Below are 21,730 nucleotides of genomic sequence, written 5' to 3'. Positions count from 1 at the left end.
CCAAATTTAAAAAAAATAGAAAACATTCCTTAGTAACAAAAGTAAGACTTGACCAACCGAATACAAAGAGATATTAAATTATATTATTGCGGAACTTCGGCCACTAAGTCCGTAGAGTCAACAAGTTCGTTTGTAATGGGTGTATGGTGTAATACAATCAACAGGCATCAGTAACAAACGAGGACTTTAATTAATACGAAGAAACGAATATTCACATAACAAATACACAGCGGAGATGTACACACTCAATACACAGCAGAACACTACAACAAACAGTAGCCCACAAGTAATAATCTGTGATAATAACAACCACAGCACACAAAGCAGCCAGACAGAATCAGAAGGAAGAGGGAATCTACGTAGCTACTATCTACAGTCTCTCCAAACGCCTGCAATTCTCTACTGTATCCTCGCTTTGTCTGCATTCAAGTGCCGACTCACTACTATACGACTGGCTACTCCTCCCACGACTCGTTGCTGCTTCTATAATAAACTCCAGGATTCGGCACGCAGCTCAATTCACCATTAGCTTGAGCTCCACTCAACGCTTGCACTTCGCTGCACTGAATCCAACTAATTCGCCATCGACTCGCTATGCGATTGTAAACCTCTCGACGACTCTATACATGACTGTCTTCGGCTTGGACTACCGGCCCGTTATAGTTCCCACCGGGCAGAGAAAGTTCTGTAACAATCAAGCATATGTCAGCTTCTATTGGCTATATCGCCAAAATTCTAAAAGATTCTAGTATTATTTATTTTGTCACCAAGTCGCCAAATGATCACTAAGCCCTGGGATAGCTGATTCGGCATACGATCAGCATCCAACAGAACTGATCGTAAAAAGGTCTTTCCAGTAATTTAATTAACCGTGCTGGGAAGCAACATTACAAATTTGTAACAATATTTTAATGCAAATATGTGTTTTTAAAACAAAATTTCATTATGGTATTTTAACTGTTCTCTCTCTATTCTTCTAAAGGCCTTTCTCATTAATGGGAATTTGTTTCAGGAATAAATATGATTACTTGAACTTTCATTTATATTCTCTTGGAAAAATATTATAATCTTTTAAAATCGATGATAAACAGCTCGAAAAATATTACACATTTGAGCTAGATGTTATTTTTTTATCTACAGAATATTAAATTTGAGAAAAATCTCCTTATGAGTTTTTCACCTGAGGACAAATTTAAAATTATTATTGTTGGATGATGGGCCAAATAATTTTTAAAAACCTACTCAAAACTCAAGATTAAAAAATTCATTGTTAATATTTCTGTATTTGCTTTTATAAACCTTTATAAAAGTGTGAATTTTCGAGAGAAGGAGGGAAAATAACATAATGGTAAGTTTACCTGATGCTGAGGAAAACGTATGTATTTCTTCATAGGACAGTTAAAATATATTGTAAGAATACTTTTAAAAAAAACTTTCTATTTGTAAACAGAAAATAAGAATATTAAAAGCTATTAAATATTTAAGAAAGATTTTTTTTAAGAAAATAAATCGAATCACTTTTTCTAAAACATATATTCCGAAAAATTTTTGTCATATAAGGAAACAGAAAGGAAAACAACTTTAATTATTTTTTTCACTCTTACTAAAATTTCTTTCTTTTTCTTTTCTTTTTATAATTTTCAAGTTTTTTTTTTAATCATGTTTAGGGTTTTTATACTAAAATACCCTTAAAACCCAACAGAAAATATCAATCTTTCTGCTCCCATTAAATGTTTAAAGGGCCTTAAAATATTAATATTAGTCTCTAAAAACAGAGTGATTTAAAAATATCTGTATGTACAACATAATGTTTTTCTGGCTTTTATATGGGACTTTTAAAGGAGAGAGGGAAAAGAATTTTTCTACATAAAATCACTGCAAAGTTCTTTAAAATATGAATTTTCCACAAACTAATTTTTAACACATACTTAGATACATAAACGTCAAATTTAAAATTTTGTGTAGCTTCTTATACCAATAAAGTGGTATTATGACTTAGAAAATTAGAAATGATTTTTTTTTTTTACTACTCTTTTAAATACATTATTAGATGACTTAAATCCAATTTTGCCTAATGAATAATCTGTATCTGGAATACAAAGATTCTCATTTACAGATTGTTTTTTTATCTAAAGGAATTGAATAATTTTAAAGTAAAGAGTGAATTGAATTGAAATAAAATTCTCTACCAACATTTGCTTAGTTTTATTCAACAATAATACAAATGTGTGATTAGAACTGTAATAAGAAAAAAAAGCTTTTGAGTAAATTTTGTGAAATAAAATGTCGAAACTACCAATAAATGAAGAAGTTCGTAAATTTCAATGTTTCATGTGAGTATAGGGATAGTTAATATGTCACTGACAGCCAGTAGGCATCCAATTCATTTTAACTAATCAAGTTTCCAAATGTATTTGTGCTTCCAAGAAATTGAAAAAAAAAGCGCTTTTTTTTTTTTTTTTTTTTTTTAAGATTTTAAAAAAACTGTAAAACAGACACTCGTCGCTGATAAAAAAAATTTAGTTCTCATGCATACATTAATGGAAATAAACAAGTAAAAACAGAATTAGTTAAATCTTAGGTAACTTATTATGGAATGTCAGCCCACTTCTTTTCAAGTAATTTTACTGTAGCAAACATTTAAAAGTATTATCTAAATGTCCTTGATAAAGTAAATATTGTAGATTTCTTTTCCAGAAATTATCTTTGAAAAAAGACTTTAAGAAGGGCAAGATGCAAAGTGCATGTTTCAGACACAAAATAATGATTAAGAAATAATCACTCATGTGGAAACCAAGTTTCGATGTGAAAAAATATCAAGTTAAATAAATTAGAAGACAGAATAAGAATACAAAGAAAATCATTTCAAACATGTTTATTTCACTAAATTCTACTCAAATACAATCACATTTAAATTATAAGCGCATAAATAAATTGCATATAGAAATATCAGTTACATTATACATTTATTTAATAATACAATCACATTTAAATTATAAGTGCATAAATAAATTACATACAGAAATATCAATTACATTATACATTTATTTAATAATACAGTCGCATTTAAATTATAAGCGCATACAGAAATATCAATTACATACAGAAATATCAATACATATAGAAATATCAATTACATACAGAAATATCAATACATGCAGAAATATCAATTACATACGGAAATATCAATACATACAGAAATATCAATACATACAGAAATATCAATTACATACAGAAATATCAATACATGCAGAAATATCAATTACATACAGAAATATCAATACATACAGAAATATCAATTACATACAGAAATATCAATACATGCAGAAATATCAATTACATACGGAAATATCAATACATACAGAAATATCAATACATACAGAAATATCAATTACATACAGAAATATCAATACATGCAGAAATATCAATTACATACAGAAATATCAATGCATACAGAAATATCAATTACATACAGAAATATCAATTACATACAGAAATATCAATACATGCAGAAATATCAATTACATACAGAAATATCAATTACATTATACATTTATTTAATAATACTTGAATACTTGCCACAACAGTTAAAAAAAAAACTATTACAAAAAAGTGAAGAAACTTTTTATTAATACTACTTTCCTGGCGCCGTTCCTCATTCACAGATTAGAGTCGGTGGCAGGAAAAACACTTGGCCGGTTATTTACCTGCACTCATCTGCTAAGATTTAATCATATCCACTCGAAACAAATAAATTTTATACATAATAGTTAAAGAAATAGATCTCATACATGTATCAGGGTTGCCGCTTAAATTTGGGGAAAAAATCCCTGTGTTTTTCCTGCATTTTCCTATACTTATATGCAAAATAAGAGGAAATGCGCAAACAGCACTCATGTGTTAGTTATAACGGAATAAAAATACACCTAAGTTTTAATAAGAGGAAAAAATAAGATTCTTCAATAAATATGGGTTTAAATAAAATGCAGTTTTATGAACATCAAAATTTTTGGATATGTGTTCAAATATTTACATCACATTACATTCAGAAATATTTACATAAACTTGATGTGTAGATAAACTTTACGTTATCACTTCACAAATATAAAATACTCTGCTAAAATCGTCTTTTTTTTTTCAGTTTCAGTAATTTCATTAGGAATAAAGTTCAGTGTTAGTCACTATTCCAATATCGGCATTTTTTTTTTCTCAGCCAGAGATTTTTAGGATCATTAAGTTCTGTCAAAAATAAGAGTTGAATATGTTTTTTCAACTATATTTCTTTTAACTATGTTTTTATTAATTGTTTAACAAAAATGAAAAGATTTCCACATAAGACAGGCACCATTAGTTCAGATGTCTGAATTTATTTAAAAAATGGCTGAAGAATATTAACAACATTTATAACGTTATCACTTGTGATAGAGCCAGGAAAAGTCTTTATTGAAATCTATGTATTTCATTATGTTGTCAAAAACTTTTAGAGTACTTTCGCAAACAGTGATATTTTCTACCCAGTGGAAAGAACAAGTTTCAATTAAAAGTGAGAAGAACCAGTAACTTACAGGAAATCGGCACGTCTACCTGGACTATCTATACATATTCTATACATTGCTCTTAGAATAACATCTACTTTCGATTCACGAGATTTATGTTCATACAGAAACATTCAGTGGATTATGTTTAGTCCATATGCACCTAGGTCTAAAACAGTTATTTACAGTCATTTTCGCACGAAAGTTCTTTGACATGTTTTAAAATTTTTAAATATACATTTGATCCACCCATACTAATTTGTAAAAGTAACTGAAGATCCAAATTTGATATTTCTTTAAAATTCTCAAAACAATTCTTAAACAGCCGTATGCCTTAAAAATATTGAAATATTGTGGAAACTCTATTGGTTATTCACCTCAATAGTTTGCAATAAGATACATTTGGTATTTTAGTGAGCTTCATCAAGGATGTTACAAATTTTTTATTGTTTAGCGATTTTTTGAGTGATTGTTGAAAAAACGGAGCTAATCCATAACAAATATTGTAAGACATTTTTGTGCGACTTAGAGTACTTTTTTTTCCTTGCTATTTCTCTATTTGTGAACATATGTGAAAATATTTTCGATAAATCATTGAATGCATTAAAGGTCGAATGTAACGTAACAGGTTTTAATGCCCATAAAAGATCAGCTTTAAATTATTGTTCTTGAACTAAAAAGTTCAAAATCGATTTATTTTGGACAAAACTTGGACTTTTATTTTGGACTCTCTTTTTCTTCCTCCGATTTTTGCTTACTGTGATCAATTTCCTCAGTCGGTAATAGCATATTAAAGAATCTCTCCAATTTAGTATCTAAAATTATTATTTGTTTATGGTAATTTTTTTCAGTAATATATAATTGAAATTTTTCGGGAATTTCTGATCTAACATCTATAGATAACTTACATTCTGTGATAAATAACTGAAGTAAAGCCCATTCATCCTTGAATATTAGAGCAAGACAAATGTAAAGCCCCGAATCACTAGTGAAAAGTTGCTCTTTCGTAGCGGAGCTCAAATTTCTAAGAACAAACACAATGTTTTCAATGTCACCAGCAAGAAAAAGGTCGGAAAAATAAAAGGTCTGCGGACATTGTGTCTTTAAATCCAACGTTCCATCTGCCAATGGACTCTTTAAAAAAAATTCTCTGAAAAAACTTTGATAGTTATACACTGGTGTATCCATATTGCCAACTATTGAGGATAATAAATCAGCGTAAAACTCCGGTGGAAGTGAAGACCTTACTTTTTCCAAAATTTTAAAGAACTTATTCTGTCGATTCCAATCTGTGTAACAGCTAAGAATATCTTGGTAATGTGTTTCAAAAAACTCCATAAATTCTTCAAAAGTCAACCGAGTTAATAAATAGTCTAAAATATCCCGATTATGTCCAAGTGAACAATAAACAGGTTCAATGGGAAGGCTAAAACTATATCCATCTGCCAAGCCTGGGAGAACTTGAACAGTTAATTTTCTTTGGTCATTCTCTAATTTTGGAAAAAAATACTGTGTAGCTACAAGATTACCTTTCGTAGCAGCATCATAGCAGGCGGAGAAAATCATATCATGCGTTTCCATTTCATAATCGAAATGTTTAGTCCAGTGGTGAAGTATCTGGCCTTGAGGGGTTCTAGATTGCATTTTTTCACTATACATAGCCTTTTCTTCATCACTTAAATTTTTCCATGTGATTTCAACCTCATCTTCCAAACAAAACTCGCAAGCATATTCGTAAAGGAAACGACGGTCAAATGGCTTCAACCGCACTAAGTTTTCGGCTGTTTTCTTATAGTTAATAGTTCCTTCTGAGGACCAACTAAGCACATCCAAACAATAAACAAAATCTGCACAGTTTTGAAAAAAATTAAAGTCATTATAACTCACCCATTTTACTATTTCGAAGCAAATGGGTTTTATAAAAAGTTCCACTTCTTTTGCTTCGGATCGAACTAACTGAAGCTCAGGTATCTTATTCTTCACTTTATTTATTAATCTATTCCAATCTTTCGTTGTCAATTCCAAATATTCCTTCCCAAGATGGAACTTTGGTAATAAGTGGATGTTTTGTTGCCATAAAAGTATGGCAGCGTTACGCCGTGTAAGTTCTTTAAGAGATAACGCATTCTGTGTATGCAATGGGTTCTCCATAAAGCTGTCAGTAGTTAACAAAGATAATTTGACTGTATATGAGTTCCTTGCTCAGCTTAAAAAGTGCTCCTACCTGAAAAAGATGAAAATGAATAATTTAAAGTATTGTTAAACACTTTTGTGTTTTTGTTTTGCTTTTTTAAAAAAAATCACTGCTATATGCAAATAGGATTTATGTTGGAATTTACATGATTTGTTGTTAAATAAAAAGAAAAAAAGACTCGCATAAAATGTTAAATAAATTAAAGATTAAATGAGAAAAATCTGTTTCAAAGTGCTCAGCTTGCATTTATAGAATATACATTATCTTAAATTGCGAACATTTTTTTAAAAATAAGCAGTTCTTCTAAAAAGATAAATATTAAAAAAAATTAAGGTTCATGATAAAAAAAATTGGTAAAAAAATTAGGAAAACAAACTAGGCGAAAATATTAGGAAAACAAATTAGACTAAAATATTATGGAAATAAGTCAGGATACCCCACAGATTCATGGCATTATGAATTAATCTTGATACCAATATATAAAAAATATAATAAAGAGTTCACTTCTAATCCAATGAACTGACACATCTTTCTATTAAGATGTAACAATGTAACGAAAGACACCATCTCGATAATATAAATATAATTACTACTTTCTAATTCCTTTTATTTAATAAGAATTTGCATTTATTTTTCCTGTAGACACATCCATTAGTTTCATTTTATCTCTAAGTAATGGCATTGTCAGTCACATTTCTCCCATACAACTCCCATGTCCATGAGCTTGAGTTCAAGTAGTCCATCCACCTTCGCAAAGCGTTTCACCGTAATGTACAAGATAATGCATACTTATAACATAAATTTAAAAAAATACATGTATCTGCCTATTTGCCTGTTACAACAACATTTCCGAAACAGAGAATAGCACATTCAGCGGCTTAAAAATCATACATTCGAGATACCAGGCTCCATTTATATGTTAATTATTTTATTTTCAAAATAAATTATTCCTAAAAACAATCAAATAAAAAATAATACAAACATTATTGTTTTTCTTCAATTTTTCGCCAATAACTTTGGAAATAATTATCGTATAAAAATTATTTAATTACAAAATTAAAGAGCAAACAATTATCATTCCAACGACTTGTGATTTTTACTATATAATATATATATATATATATATATATATATATATATATATATAATTTTACCTAGAAGGGGGGATACATAATAATTTAGCGCTTGTGGCCTCAAGTTGTCAAAATACGCCATTGTGTATCAAGTTGATATAACTATAATTTTTAATATTAAATTAAGTTGGAGTGAATTGACTACATTGTATTATCAATATGTTATATATTGTACTGTTTTGTGCAGTGTACTATGTTCATAGTTTTACTTCCAATACATCTAGTTACTATATACTGTTATAAGGACAAGGCACTAAAGATTGTGTTTTTATAAATCAACAAAATACGGAAAGAAAATATTTCTCCAATTGTGTTCTTAATAAAATGATTTTTAAGCTTGTTATTTTAAATTTGTTATGCTTTGTAATCAGCATCTTTTAACTACTATTCTTTTCAGGATTCTGAGACCACCACTTTTTGACAATTGTACTTCGCTAAGGGGTGATACACAGGAAGATGAACGCTTTTCCTGAATTCTATGACCCTTATTTCCATTCCATTAGATGGTTTTAAGTTAAATTTTTTTCTGTGTGTGTTTTGTCATTTCGTTTTGGACCGTTATAATTGGTAATTGCATATTGATTGCTTATAGACAACTTCAAAAGTTAAAAACGCTTTTAAGAATATTTTATATATTATAATCAAGCACTGTGACCAAAAAGCCGAAAACTGGGAATTATTTATTCCTGTCACATATCCTAAGAAATGCGCCAGTTCAATTGCTGGTGTTTCTGTTTGCCGTTGAGGTTCGCGGTGGCCCGGTGATAAGGTCTCGGATTCGAAACCGGTGGGGCTCAGGTTGGATACCCAATTCCACCGTAGAACTGTTGCATAAGCGGGCCTGGTGTACGCTAAATCTGTCGGAGCTAAAGGCTCTCCCGCAGGTTTGGTGTGGGAGTTTGGAGAGGAGACGGGAGGTTAGATGCCACCCTCGTCATCTGACCGTGGTCCAAAATTACGAGAGCTGCCCCAAAACAGCCTTTGTGTTGCTTCAAAACGGCTCGCTAATAAAAATAAGCTACACTGTTTGTGCCATTAAAAGATTCGCTGCGAAGCAAATGACATTAATCCAAATTCTGCTTCATCCAAAGAAAGGGGCTTTTCTAAAAAAACATTGATTAATGAATTGATTGAATTTGACTGCAGTGTTATCAGGTGAACTGTGTATGATTCTCATATCAAGGAAACAAAAGCCACTTCTTTGAAAAAATTGCTTACTTTTTTTAAAGAAACAATGAACTTCAAAAGAATGAAAGCTTTGCGCCAGTATCTTTATAACATTAGATATAAATGGAAAAGATGCAAAAATAAACCAAGAAGTAATGCTTGAACATTGCTTTGCTTTTCATTTGGCACTGAAATGCTACTTCTTTTTTTTTTCTTTTTTTTTTTGTCTGTTTTTTATTTTCTACCTTGTTGTAATGTAAGAATATATAAAGAAAATTTCGAAAATTACAAAAAATATCAAATAAAAGTTAACAAATCCATTTCGGTGCAGTAATATTTTATTAATAGTCGTTACGTTTGAACCTGACGGTGAGTTTCTGTTCTTGTGGAAAGTTAATTTATTTTAGTCATTGGCTCATAGATTTGCACTTACAGAATATAAAAAGACAATGAAGAATGGAATTTTTTCCTAATAAATACTTTGTAGGATTATAATTATTTAATTTTACAAACATACTTACTTATAATTAATTCAAAATGAGCTCTACGTTTTGTAACAAGAAAAGGGTCAATTTTGTATATTTAGTATTTATTGTTGTTTCTTTATGCATTCGAGATTTTTTACAAAAGAATCAAATTTCATAACATTAATCTGCCGTATTTGCAATTTTTACGACATTGTTTATAATCATCATAAATGGAATAAAAACATTGTTAAATAATAGATTTAATATTAATTCTTGGATGCAAAAATATCTTACATTTATGACATCATAAATATGTGAAAATGAACAATTTCAAATGATTTTAAAGATTCATCAGGTATTGATTTATATCTTAGATTACCACATTTTTTGTCAACATAAATTCATGCATTTTTAATTTTTTACTTTTAAATGAAAAACAAACGTGCATTAAATAAGATTTTAAAATAATAAATTTCTATCTTTCAACAAAAAATTTCAATCTTCTTCTACTTGAATGTTGAAATTAATAACTTCTTGAAAAATAAAGTTTTATAAGAATATCTTTTGATAAGCAAGAATACTTGATTACAAAATAATACACAAATTTTCGAATGAAATACATTTTTATTACTTTTTTAAAGATTCGATACTTACAAAGAAGACAACATATTATAAGTGACTTTTAAAATGTTATTCTTTCGGTTATGTTATTATTCGGTTTAAAATGTTATTATTCGGTTATTCTTTATTTGACTTTCGTGATTAGATTAACATTCGTAATTTGTCAAATATTTTTATTTAAGCGAATTAAGTTTCAATTTAGTTTAGCTATATTAACATCCCGTTTTAAAGCAGCACTAGGGCTATTTTGGGACGGAACTCTTAATTTTAAACCGCGGTCAGATGACGAGGGCAACACCTGAGCTGGAATCCCCCTTACCAAACTTCCACACAACACTTTTAGCGAATTAAAGCGCTGTTCTTCTTCTTTTGAAAAGAATTTTAAATTTTTTAGAGCGAATGCGAAAATAAAGCCTATAGCTACTCTGACTTTTAAATATAATTGTTATTTTTTTAAATTACATTTAAATGATTTTTTACAATTTTTATTTTTTTTATTGATTTTATGACTTTATTTAAACATATGATTGATAAAGGCTATAAAGTTTCTATTTCGAGACAAAGCGAATTTTATCGAATTCGTTTTGTTCTGTTTTAATAAAAAAAAAAAAAAAAAAAAAAAAAAACTAATACAAATTTTTGTTATGAAGTTATTATTTGTCCATTTGATTATAAAGATATTCTATAGAATAATTATTCTCATAATTATGTATATAATAATTATTCCTATAATTGAATGTATTATAATTATTCCTATAATCATATCTGTATCGATGTACTTCAAGCTTCTAATCACGGATGGAGCAACAAATTTAAAACAATATACGTCGTTACAGTAAAAGTTCCTTCTTACAGAACTAGAAGCAGCATCAACGGTTAGAAAGTAGATGCATTGTATGATGGATAGTGAGAAGATGTAAATATATGCATTTTCCCCTTCTTTTAGTAACTGCCAGAAAGGTAAGTACAAAAGATTGCACAAGCACATGGTCTGTAGAGATTGAAAGCTCAGAGGGACCTTCTTTTGTTAGAACCTGCACCTGGATCGAAAAGGGGAAATTTGCCTATTGTTGGGTTACTATTATTGGGCTACTTATATTCTGCCAACTGATAAAGTGTTTTCTACCAAACTGAGCATGAATTGTCAAATGGGGGAACCTTTAAGGCTTTTCCTATCTCTGCGTTTCTCTGAAACCTGAACAATCATTCAAGTTCTTTTTCGCTGTGAAAGCCCAGATCGGGCAGCCAGAATGAATGGGGTGTAGACAGGAGGGATAAATGGGCTATTTGTCGTCGAGAGGAGGGCTAGAATTTCTACATGTGGGTAAACATTGAACTTCGAAAGCCTTATTGTATATTTCCCTGAAAGTTTGAACATGGGATGTGAAATTTAGCTCCTTATCAAGGATATCAAGTACTACACTTCGTTTCACCAGACAATTTCGGTACCATAAAATGTAATCCTTAATCAGTTGTTTAGGTGAAGATAGTTGTTTAGTTTTTATTCGTCATTTCATTTTCTTCCCACGTTGTCAGCCAATATTTTCTGTACAACTGAGGAGAAATAATAACTATAGATGCGTTAAATAACATACAGGAATTGCCTTCAAACTATAAAATGATATTAGGAAATAAGCATGACGATAAAGTTAAAAACTCAAATAAATTCATTTTCTGTTACTTTTTTGTCATCAATATAATTTTTCCAGGAGGGAACTCAAAATATTTCAGCGCTTTTGGCCTCATATTGTCAAAATCCGTCCCTGAATGTACCAAATTTTAAGCAAAAATGAATAGGAAGGATCATTTAGAGGAAAAAGAAAATCACGAGTTGAATGAAGATTGATCAACTTTCAAATAACAGTTTCTACAATTAATTTCATTAAAACTTCAGTTAATAAAAAAATAAAATAAATCTTCTATAATAAATCAAATCTCTTACAGAATCATTAACAAAAACATATACTGCGCATATTATTATCAAGAGGTTTCTAAACTAGTGTAAAAAAGACACATATGTGTAAAATAATCATTGGTTGACATTTTAAAATAAATTTGAGAATATGCAAAATCGCAGCCAGCTAAAATTTGCATTTTAAACAATGATCAGTTCATTTCAAATACTAATAGTTTTCAAGCATTTACATAAAATTATGATCTGCTATTATGACATACATGCCTACACTGGAAAGGTAGCTGTCAGCAGCAGAGTCTACAAGAGGGGCAGTGTTATTTTTAGAAAATCTAGAGTGACAGGATTGTCTTTTTTTTTTTTTTTCCATGACTTAAAATTATATCTAAGTTCCAACACAACAAGTCTTGTATGATGCATTGTTTATTTACTTAGGATATGATTATGCAAATTTTATGGCTAGGATGCCAAAACTTATCAGAATTGACAGCGATATCGTGCCCACTTGATTTTAGCTACTATCATATATAAACAATGTGTTTATATATGATATCAATTATGCACACCTACAAATAAAAACCACCCCTTAACAGAAAATATCAAATATCTTCTCGTGTAGCCATAGTATATTTACCTCTGGGTGTAAAACCCACCTACAATTTTCTTTTTAGTATACAAGTCTTAAAAAACAGTTAAATGCCAATATTGCTATTAAATACAAATAAGATTAGACTTTTGCAATTATTTAACTTAGTATAATGCATTATAATTTTTGAGAAAAAAGATTCGGATAAAAAAATTACTGCATTTAATTGCATTTTATTGCATTTAACAATAAAATATGTCCCTTATGCACGAATTATACATATTTTCACTGTGCCACTCTCACTGATTGAGAACATTTTTTTTTTAATTTATCCATTATATTCAGGATTTCTTAATATAATATTTTGCTCATTCTAACAACATTTTACAAAAGAAAGCCACCTACAATTTTCTTTCTAGTATACAAGTCTTAAAAAACCGTTAAATGCCAGTATTGCTGATAAATACAAATAAGATTAGACTTTTGCAATTAATTAACTTAGTATAATGCATCATAATTTTTGAGAAGAAAGATTCGGATAAAAAAAATTATTGCATTGGATAAGCATTTAATAATAAAATATGTCCCTTATGCACGAATTATACATATTTTCACTGTGCCACTGTCACTGATTGTGAACATTTTTTTTTAATTTATCCATTATATTCAGGATTTCTTAATATAATATTTTGCTCATTGTACCAACATTTTACAAAAGAAAGCCACCTACAATTTTCTTTCTAGTATACAAGTCTTAAAAAACAGTTAAATGCCAGTATTGCTGATAAATACAAATAAGATTAGACTTTTGCAATTATTTAACTTAGTATAATGCATCATAATTTTTGAGAAGAAAGATTCGGATAAAAAAAATTATTGCATTGGGTAAGCATTTAATAATAAAATATGTCCCTTATGCACGAATTATACATATTTTCACTTTGCCACTGTCACTGATTGTGAACAATTTTTTTTAAATTTATCCATTATATTCAGGATTTCTTAATATAATATTTTGCTCATTCTAACAACATTTTACAAATAAAAGCCACCTACAATTTTCTTTTCAGTATACAAGTCTTAAAAATCAGTTAAATGCCTGTATTGCTGATAAATACAAATAAGATTCGACTTTTGCAATTATTTAATTTAGTATAATGTATCATAATTTTTCTGAAGGAAGATTCCTAAAAAATAATTATTGCACTGGGTAAGTATTTAACAATAAAATATGTCTCCAATGCACGAATTATAAATATTTTCACTTTGCCACAGTCACTAATTGTGAACATTTTTTTTTAAATTTATCTATTATATTCAGGATGCTTATCGCTTTGCCTAAACATTTACGCAAAGTTGAAACCAACTGAATATATGGTGTCACTTGCCAACACCAATTAATTAAATGCCCCGTGTGAGCACAACGAACTTCTTTATAGCTGTCAGGTGAGGCGCCCTTAGAGTTTGAAGTGGTTAAATAGCTGATGGAAATGAGATTTTTTAGGAGGTCCACAGAATACGGTTATATTTTTTAAAAATTCTACATGGAAAAAATTATATAACATATAATAAGTAAATAAAATATTCTAAGTCATAGATATGAGAAAAACTACTAATAGCTTAAAATATAAAGGGACAGAAAGTAAAAGCTAACAAGATCTCAATGGAAAGAAAAATAAACAACCTCGTGTTCTAGCTTTAAAAAATCGCAAATTTGAAAACAACAAATTTCTGTAATTTAAGATAGCTTAGCATAAAAGAAAATTATCTGAGTTAGACAGTGTTAGTAAAAACTGATAACATAAACTGAGTTAGAAAATTGTCTGCAAGACAGGGTATGAAAATACTTTGTGAAGTTATAATGCAAAAAAAAGGTTTCTTAGTAAATCATACACATCAACAGTAAGTTACTATGTGGAATTAGTGATATTTTATCAGGTAATAAAATTCTTTACGAGACATAGTGAAATGCACAAATCTCTGTTTCTCATTGATAGAAATTAAAAGGAGTGAGCTACTTTTACTCTAACGTAAAGAATTAATTGATGATGAAATTTTTGGTCCAAGTGATTTTTATTTCAATGATAATAGTGCGTGTATATATATATTATTATTATTATATATTATTTTTGTAACAAAATGATGCAAGTTACTTACCTTCAAAATGCCAGAAAGGATATTAACAATCTCATCACTTGGCATGGAAAAGGCTAGAAAAAAAATTCAAGTTAAAAAATGAAAATAAAAAGTAGATTTTGCAACAAATGAATCTACAAATAAAACAAGAGATGCAACAACAAATGAAATTAACAGGCTGAAGAAGGAAACTCATACAAAAGCTACATTTTGAGGGGAAAAAATTATTTTGTTAGTGCAACTTTTAGACGATATTCCTCACATTAACTTGCTATTCTAGTACCTTCGACAGAAAAGGTAGTCTGTCCGTGAAAAAGATAAAATATACTAAATATCTAAGCATCAAATCCCTTCTTCAAACCGATCATATCAGACCACTGCACAAGCTATTCCCGATTTTCATAGATGGCATCACAGTGTACTTTATAGAACAAAGCTTATGTTGATCTGGTCGCTAAAAGCTGGCTTTCTACTTTATACAATTTTCCCGCCAAATAATCATTCGGGGTCCCATCGGAAAGGAAAAACGGCACCTCTCTCCCTCAATGGGAAAAGGAGGGGTGGAAAGTTTATGACCCTACTTCCTGCTTTAGGTGAGAAAAAAAAGCTTCCTAGCACAATGTGTGTGCTACACATGCACACACATTGATTTGTGAAGGTTGGAAAGAATTTTGAAATTCAGTTTCGAATCCATAATTCCTTTTTTAACCTAGGGTTTTTAACAAGTAAAAAATCGGAAATAAGATTTAATTAAAAAAAACATCGTACATAATAAAGTATTATTTTAATAAATTCTTATTAGCAGATCAGGAGAATTAAATTCCGTCAAAATAAGAAAGATTTTGTTTTAATATATTTAAACTGGTTAATTTTTATTTATTACTTCAAATAATTTTTTCTTAAGTTTTAACTATTTTTAACGCAAAAGCTTTCTAGAGGATAAAAAAATTTTGATTGTTAGTTCAGTATCCTATTATCTAGGTAATTATTAAAGATCTCTGATTATATATAAGTTACAAATGCAACTACTTAGAGTGAAATAACTAGCAAATTTTTTCTCCTTTTTTTCTTGAAATACTGTCCGTCTATGTGGACCAGTTAATTCGCAAGAATTAATGGTTATTAAAAATTTCACTTAAAATATTTTTGTGTGTGTGTGTAATTATATCTTAATGGCTTCCTCAGGACAATCTTCAAACATTGATACATATAACTCATCCCATTTTAGAAACCTTACATCGCTTAGTTCATTTTGCTATGCATGTCCTTCATTTTCTACCTATGAATTTATACATCCAATTATATTACGAAAAAAAAAGACAGCAGTCGTCATAACTGAATTCTGAAATTAAAATCTTAATTGTAAGAAAACAAAATTTTATTAAAACCATATTTCATACTGAAAATTACTCAACATGGAAAAAGAAGCCAAATCCTCTATTTTGTTCAGAAACGATGGGAAAAAAGCCAAGATGAAATATTAGTAGCAACAATGAAAACGATTTCAATTTCACAACAACAATGAAATTCATTGCTGCAAAACATGCTTAAGGTATATTTTAATTGATTTAGAATTTTAAAAAAAACTTGCATACCGAAAAATTCATATCATTAAACAGATAATGTTTTGAATTATAAGATGATGTAAAAATTATCATTTTGTCAAAATATTTTCAGGAGTTATAGCAGGAAAATGCCGAAAAGTTAAAATTAGTTCATTCGTTCATCGCATATATTATTCGCGCATTTCTGCCACTGTTAATATTAAGTTTCTTTCTAAAGAGATTTTAATTTTTACATTTAATACATGGAGTAAAAGCAAAAATATGCACACACAGAAATTAAATATTGTTTTATAAAATTAATGTAAAACTCAGTTTTCAATCGTAGTCAAGTTATGAGGACAACAATTGAGCTTCCACTTTTCTCCAAATTTCCACACCATACCAATATCATTCATTCATATTCAATAGATCATTTAACAAAGCTAATTAAAAAGAAAAATTCTTCATGTGTATTTTACCATTTTTCTCAAGAGGAATGAAATATTTATTTCAAAGCAGTGCAAATCATTAAAAAATATCTTATAATATTGATGAAATCATTTATTAACAATTTATGACTAGTGATTCAAGTCTGAAAAATTTCATCTCTATATATTACTTTTTTTTTCTCTCAATATAGTTTCCTACCAATTTCTAAGTCAGTTATTCTCATCGTTTTAAACTATATATTCTTCCAATATATCCTTTTTTTTTTTTTTTTTTTCGTTAACCAATCCAGAACTTTTTCTGTTATTCCACAGAAAGAAATAGCAGAGTAAAGCCGTTTACATTTATTTGGATTGATGTTTAAATTTTTTCTGTAGAAAAATTGAATATATTCTTATGATAAATTCTTATTCAGTTTGTTTATCACTTTTTTTCATGAAGGAAGAAACTTAATATAATATTCCAAAAGAATGTTAGATATCCAATCACTCTTACAAAATTAACCTTTGAGAATTATAGATTTTTAAAAATAGTTTTATTTGACATTCAGTATATATTGATGTACAGTATCTACATCTTAATATGATCATTTCGGGACAAAAAATTTTGATAATATTCATGGGTTGATAGCATTCAATAAATTGGGTAAAATCAACTATATTTTTATCAGATCAAAGGAAGGAGGGGGGGGGGAAATAACGCTTCGGGAATATAGATAATTTATTTCAAATATAACAGTTAAAAAATTCGTTAATTGTTAATTATTAACAATTATTCCTTAATAATTCACTTATATAAATTTCTTACTGGTATTGTTTTCTGAAACTTATTGATCAATGCCGCACACCACGTTTCAAAATATCAAACGCTTGACACATTTCGATTTATGTTGGTGGGCTTTCTTTAATACATTTGTCTTCGTTGGAATTATTAACGTTTATTGTGTGGTTTGCTCACAAAAATCTCATGACTTTTCAAAATTTTCAATAGAAAAATCCTTGAAAATTTCAATTGCACTGTAAGTCATCTCAGATATACTTTCCTACCAGTTAAGAATTTCAATTTTTTAAACACTCAAATCAGTTTTCTTTTCCTTTTTTTTAAATCCATTTTGCTTTTGCAATTCATCGCAAGAAACAGTGTATGTCTCTTCATCAGATTTCTGCAATCCAAATCGCTTTTGACCGGACATAAGAATGTGAATCCCCAGCTCATGAGGAAAATTCAGATGTTTTCTCAGTTAGAAGAGAAGCATGGATTTCCAAGAATGCCAATATCTTGTTTAAAATGACAAACGGCTCAATTTTCTACTTCATAACTGATAACATTACACGATGTTGTAATCAATCGAAAATGAAATTTTTGTATACATTCTAATACATCAATTCGGTGCGAGAGAATTTTGGTAATATAAAGTGAATATTAATATTAACAGTTATCACATTAATCGGTTTCCGATGTATTGTTTCTTTTGAGAAAAGTAATAAAACAGAAAGTTTTTTTTTTTTCAAGTTTTATTGTTGAATTAATTTTTTTTTTAAATACTAAAAATTGCAAAAGATTTTTCTTTAATTCTGAAATTAACAATCGTGTATTTAATCTTTCTTCTTCCTCTAATCAGATGAATTTCTTTTACCTATAAAAAAATTCTCTATCACTTACTATTATTAATTTGGAATTTATAGATTTTACGAAAATTTTTCATGAAAGAATTTCAAACTGAAATAGCATATGGATCCATTGAGGAAATCAAACACAACCTGATACTTTGCATTTCTAATGAACTGAGATTGAATACTTTCTTATATAAACTAATTAAAAGATATTCTTAAACAAGGGTAAAAAAATTACTTAAAAGAACTATCTATGCAACGCCTATACATCTCATAAAACTCGAAGAAAATATTTTTATGTTGTTAAATCTTTAAAAAAAATGTTAATCTTTAACGAAATTGAATTAACCAAACAATGGCGAAATTAGGTTAACATTCATTTCATACCCTTTTCTGAAAATAATGAAGGAATTCTCAAAATGTATCTTCATATCTATCTATTAAGAAAATTAGAAATTCAGGATTTTCTGGAATTATCCTCATTTTTTACTTGTTTTGAAACATTCTACTTAATAGTGAGATAAACTTAATTCATTTTTCAGAACTTTTTAGATGAATATACTATTGTTGCTTCATTTGTTAGCTTCAGATTTTATTTCGAAAAACTCCTTCATTCAGAAAAATCCCTTCACCTTTACAAAAACTTTAAAAAACGTAGAAAAGTTAGCAAGAAGAATTTTTTTTTTTATTTTGGGAATTAAAATTTATAGGAGAGTCTCTGTTTATTTCAACCTACTTTTGCATCTCAATCTTACGCGAAATTACTTAGACATGGATTGCACTGCTTTGAAGTGGGCCTGATCCATATAAATTTTTTTGTAAGAGAACGTTTTCATTTATTGATTAAATAACAGTAAAGAAGATAATGTAAATGAAAACCTTGAAAATATCTTTACTTTTTTAAACTATACGAAATTTGTTTTGGGAGATTCATTGAACTTTTGCATTTCATGAACAAAAATTGTTCAAATCCATTGATTAAAAAAACGCCTGTGCTTGTTAATAATAATTACATAACAATAAAAATATTTCACAATATTTTACAATTCGAAATTTCAAAAAGAAAATGTCATTTTTTTATATCTTGAGTAAACAAAAGTTATGAATGCTATTGTCTCCAATTTCTGGGTCCAAAAAATAATTGTATCAACAGATTAAATCTAACTGTTATTTGTAGACAATCCTGTAAAAATGCCGTATTTAATACTTCTTTTAAATTGGTATAAACACTTCAGCAATATTCAGAATATAAAATTAATGATATTGATTGCTATTTTTTTATTTAAAAAATTATGTAGGATTTTTTTTTCTATTTTCATGAAAATACATAATCAAAAGATTTTTAAAAAAATGTAACTTACATCTTCTGATTCAATGCAAATTTTAGCCCTCTTTCCCTCCTCAATCGGAGTATTTCCAACCTAAATTCTGAAAAGAAACACATAAAAATATTATTATAATGAACAAAGGAAGCCTAAAAATGACATAGATGTATAACTGAACAGAGATAATGTAAACACAATTTTGCATTTTCATATTGACATTTTTACAGTACTTGATTCATATAATAACTTTTTAAATTTTCATTCCTGTCGTCACCATTAGCGTCAGTTTTATGCCGAAACTTGAATTGAAAAAATAGGGAAAATATCAATTGATATAAAAAATAAGTGAAAATAATTCAGGAAAAATTTATTCAATAAAACTTAAAGAATAGAACGCGATTTAACTAAATAATACTAAATGTTTAAAATATAATGAAAGAAATTATCGATATCATTAAGAACTAAAAGAATATATTTGAACAAAATATTTATTACTATAGGAGTAATTTATTTTTTTAAAAAAATATTTTTAATTATATAAGTAATTAATTTACTAATTAACATACAACTTACTAAATGGAACTTTATACCAAAGCAGAAGTACAAAATCGTATTACAGCCAGAGTAGACATTTACCGAACTGTTTGCCAAAGTAAATGCGCAAAAACTGATCCAGATCCAAGATGTCAGCGGATGATGATGCTCCCTGGGAGGAAACAACTGGGTTGCCGACATCGGTGAGATATCGATCGCTTTATTTGCGACTTGGCGATATCATCTTGGCGACCATCCACAGCATCAGAAGTATCGCCGAATAAACCAGTAGAATAATGCTTTTTTTTTTAACATTTATTATCATAAACCGTGATATATTCGAGGGCGTTTTTGGTGTTTAATTGCTAGTATGAAGTCAATACAAAAGAACAACAGTTTTCAGTAACATATGTACATTAGATAAATTAAAAGAAATAATAAACACTAGCCTAGTTCAAATGAGAAAAAAAAAACTTATCTAGAAATACTAAATTTTGAATCTTTGAATTACTCTAAAATTTAGCAAAAAAAAAAAATACATAGAAGATGTAAAAGAGAATTCTCTTTTCTATGAGTAATTTAATGATCAATGATTTAATCATCAAACATTCTTTAATGGAAAGTACTATATATGGTATAAATTTTTTTAATAATTTGCAGGGGGAAACCGACTGCTCATTAAGTTAAATAGAACTAAATATCAAGAATTTTGATTCAGAATTTAATCTAGCATTATAAATATTGGAATTGAAAGAATATAAGAGTACCATACTTCATTGTCCACAGCTACTGCTATCTCCAATCCTATCTATTGACTCCAGAATTTGTATTTAGCTGTTTATCTTCTTTCTATAAAATGAATAAACGAAGCAACGCTGACAGCAAAGTTACTCTTGCTTAGAGTGTGGTTGTTTATATTAAATATTTAATCTTGGAGCGAATCAGCTTTTCAGGTCTGCTATCACGAACCAGCTCGTCAGAATCAACAGATGGCCGTCAGCTTCAGCTTGACTTGGCTGCCCAAGAGCATGCGCCAGCGCCATGTTTCGCTGTGATGCGCCAAGAAAAGGATAAAGAGAGATCTAAGAGAAAAAAGAGAAAATTGTAAAATACTTCATCATATTAAAATATAAAAGCATACGAATCGAAACAAAAATGCATAAATCATAACGATACAACAATGAACAGAGAAAATATGCAAATACAGTGAAAACTGCATACAACAGTACTGTATGTAATGATATTTCCCTTTGGTCCCGGTGAAATTCCTCTTTACTGAAGGCATTTGGAATCTCTGTATAGCGATAGTTGCTTTTTGGCTGCACGCACTTACAAGATAATTATTTCTATTTAGAAAACTCATAAAGCATATAACCTGTTTATTTTTCTGATGATTGATGTGATGATTTCGGTAATAACACACTATGTTCGTTTAAAAAACAGCATGTTATGTTACGCATAATACGCAGATAAGCAGCATGTTAAATAACGTATTAAATAAGTAAAATACGTTTTT

At 28.7% G+C, this 21,730-nt stretch overlaps 1 protein-coding gene across 2 annotated transcripts; it reads right to left on the bottom strand.

Annotated features, from left to right (window-relative positions):
* Positions 1-2,913: 2,913 nt before the first annotated feature.
* Positions 2,914-21,221, bottom strand: LOC129960631 (uncharacterized). Of its 2 annotated transcripts, none has more exons than XM_056074176.1 (4): positions 20,987-21,221; positions 19,717-19,783; positions 14,773-14,825; positions 2,914-6,759 (listed from the first exon to the last, which is right to left on the bottom strand). In XM_056074176.1, exon 4 carries the CDS (start codon positions 6,684-6,686, stop codon positions 5,253-5,255), a length of 1,434 nt encoding a protein of 477 aa, XP_055930151.1. In that variant the 5' UTR covers positions 6,687-6,759; positions 14,773-14,825; positions 19,717-19,783; positions 20,987-21,221; the 3' UTR covers positions 2,914-5,252. The 2 variants fall into 2 exon arrangements, with proteins under 2 accessions (XP_055930151.1, XP_055930150.1); XM_056074175.1 differs by lacking the exon at positions 20,987-21,221 and adding an exon at positions 20,254-20,573.
* Positions 21,222-21,730: the final 509 nt, after the last annotated feature.

Source organism: Argiope bruennichi, chromosome X2, assembly GCF_947563725.1.
Source record: "Argiope bruennichi chromosome X2, qqArgBrue1.1, whole genome shotgun sequence".
NCBI lineage: Eukaryota > Metazoa > Arthropoda > Arachnida > Araneae > Araneidae > Argiope > Argiope bruennichi.
Note: the sequence above shows the minus strand (reverse complement) of the source record. Positions and strands in the feature narration are given on the sequence as shown.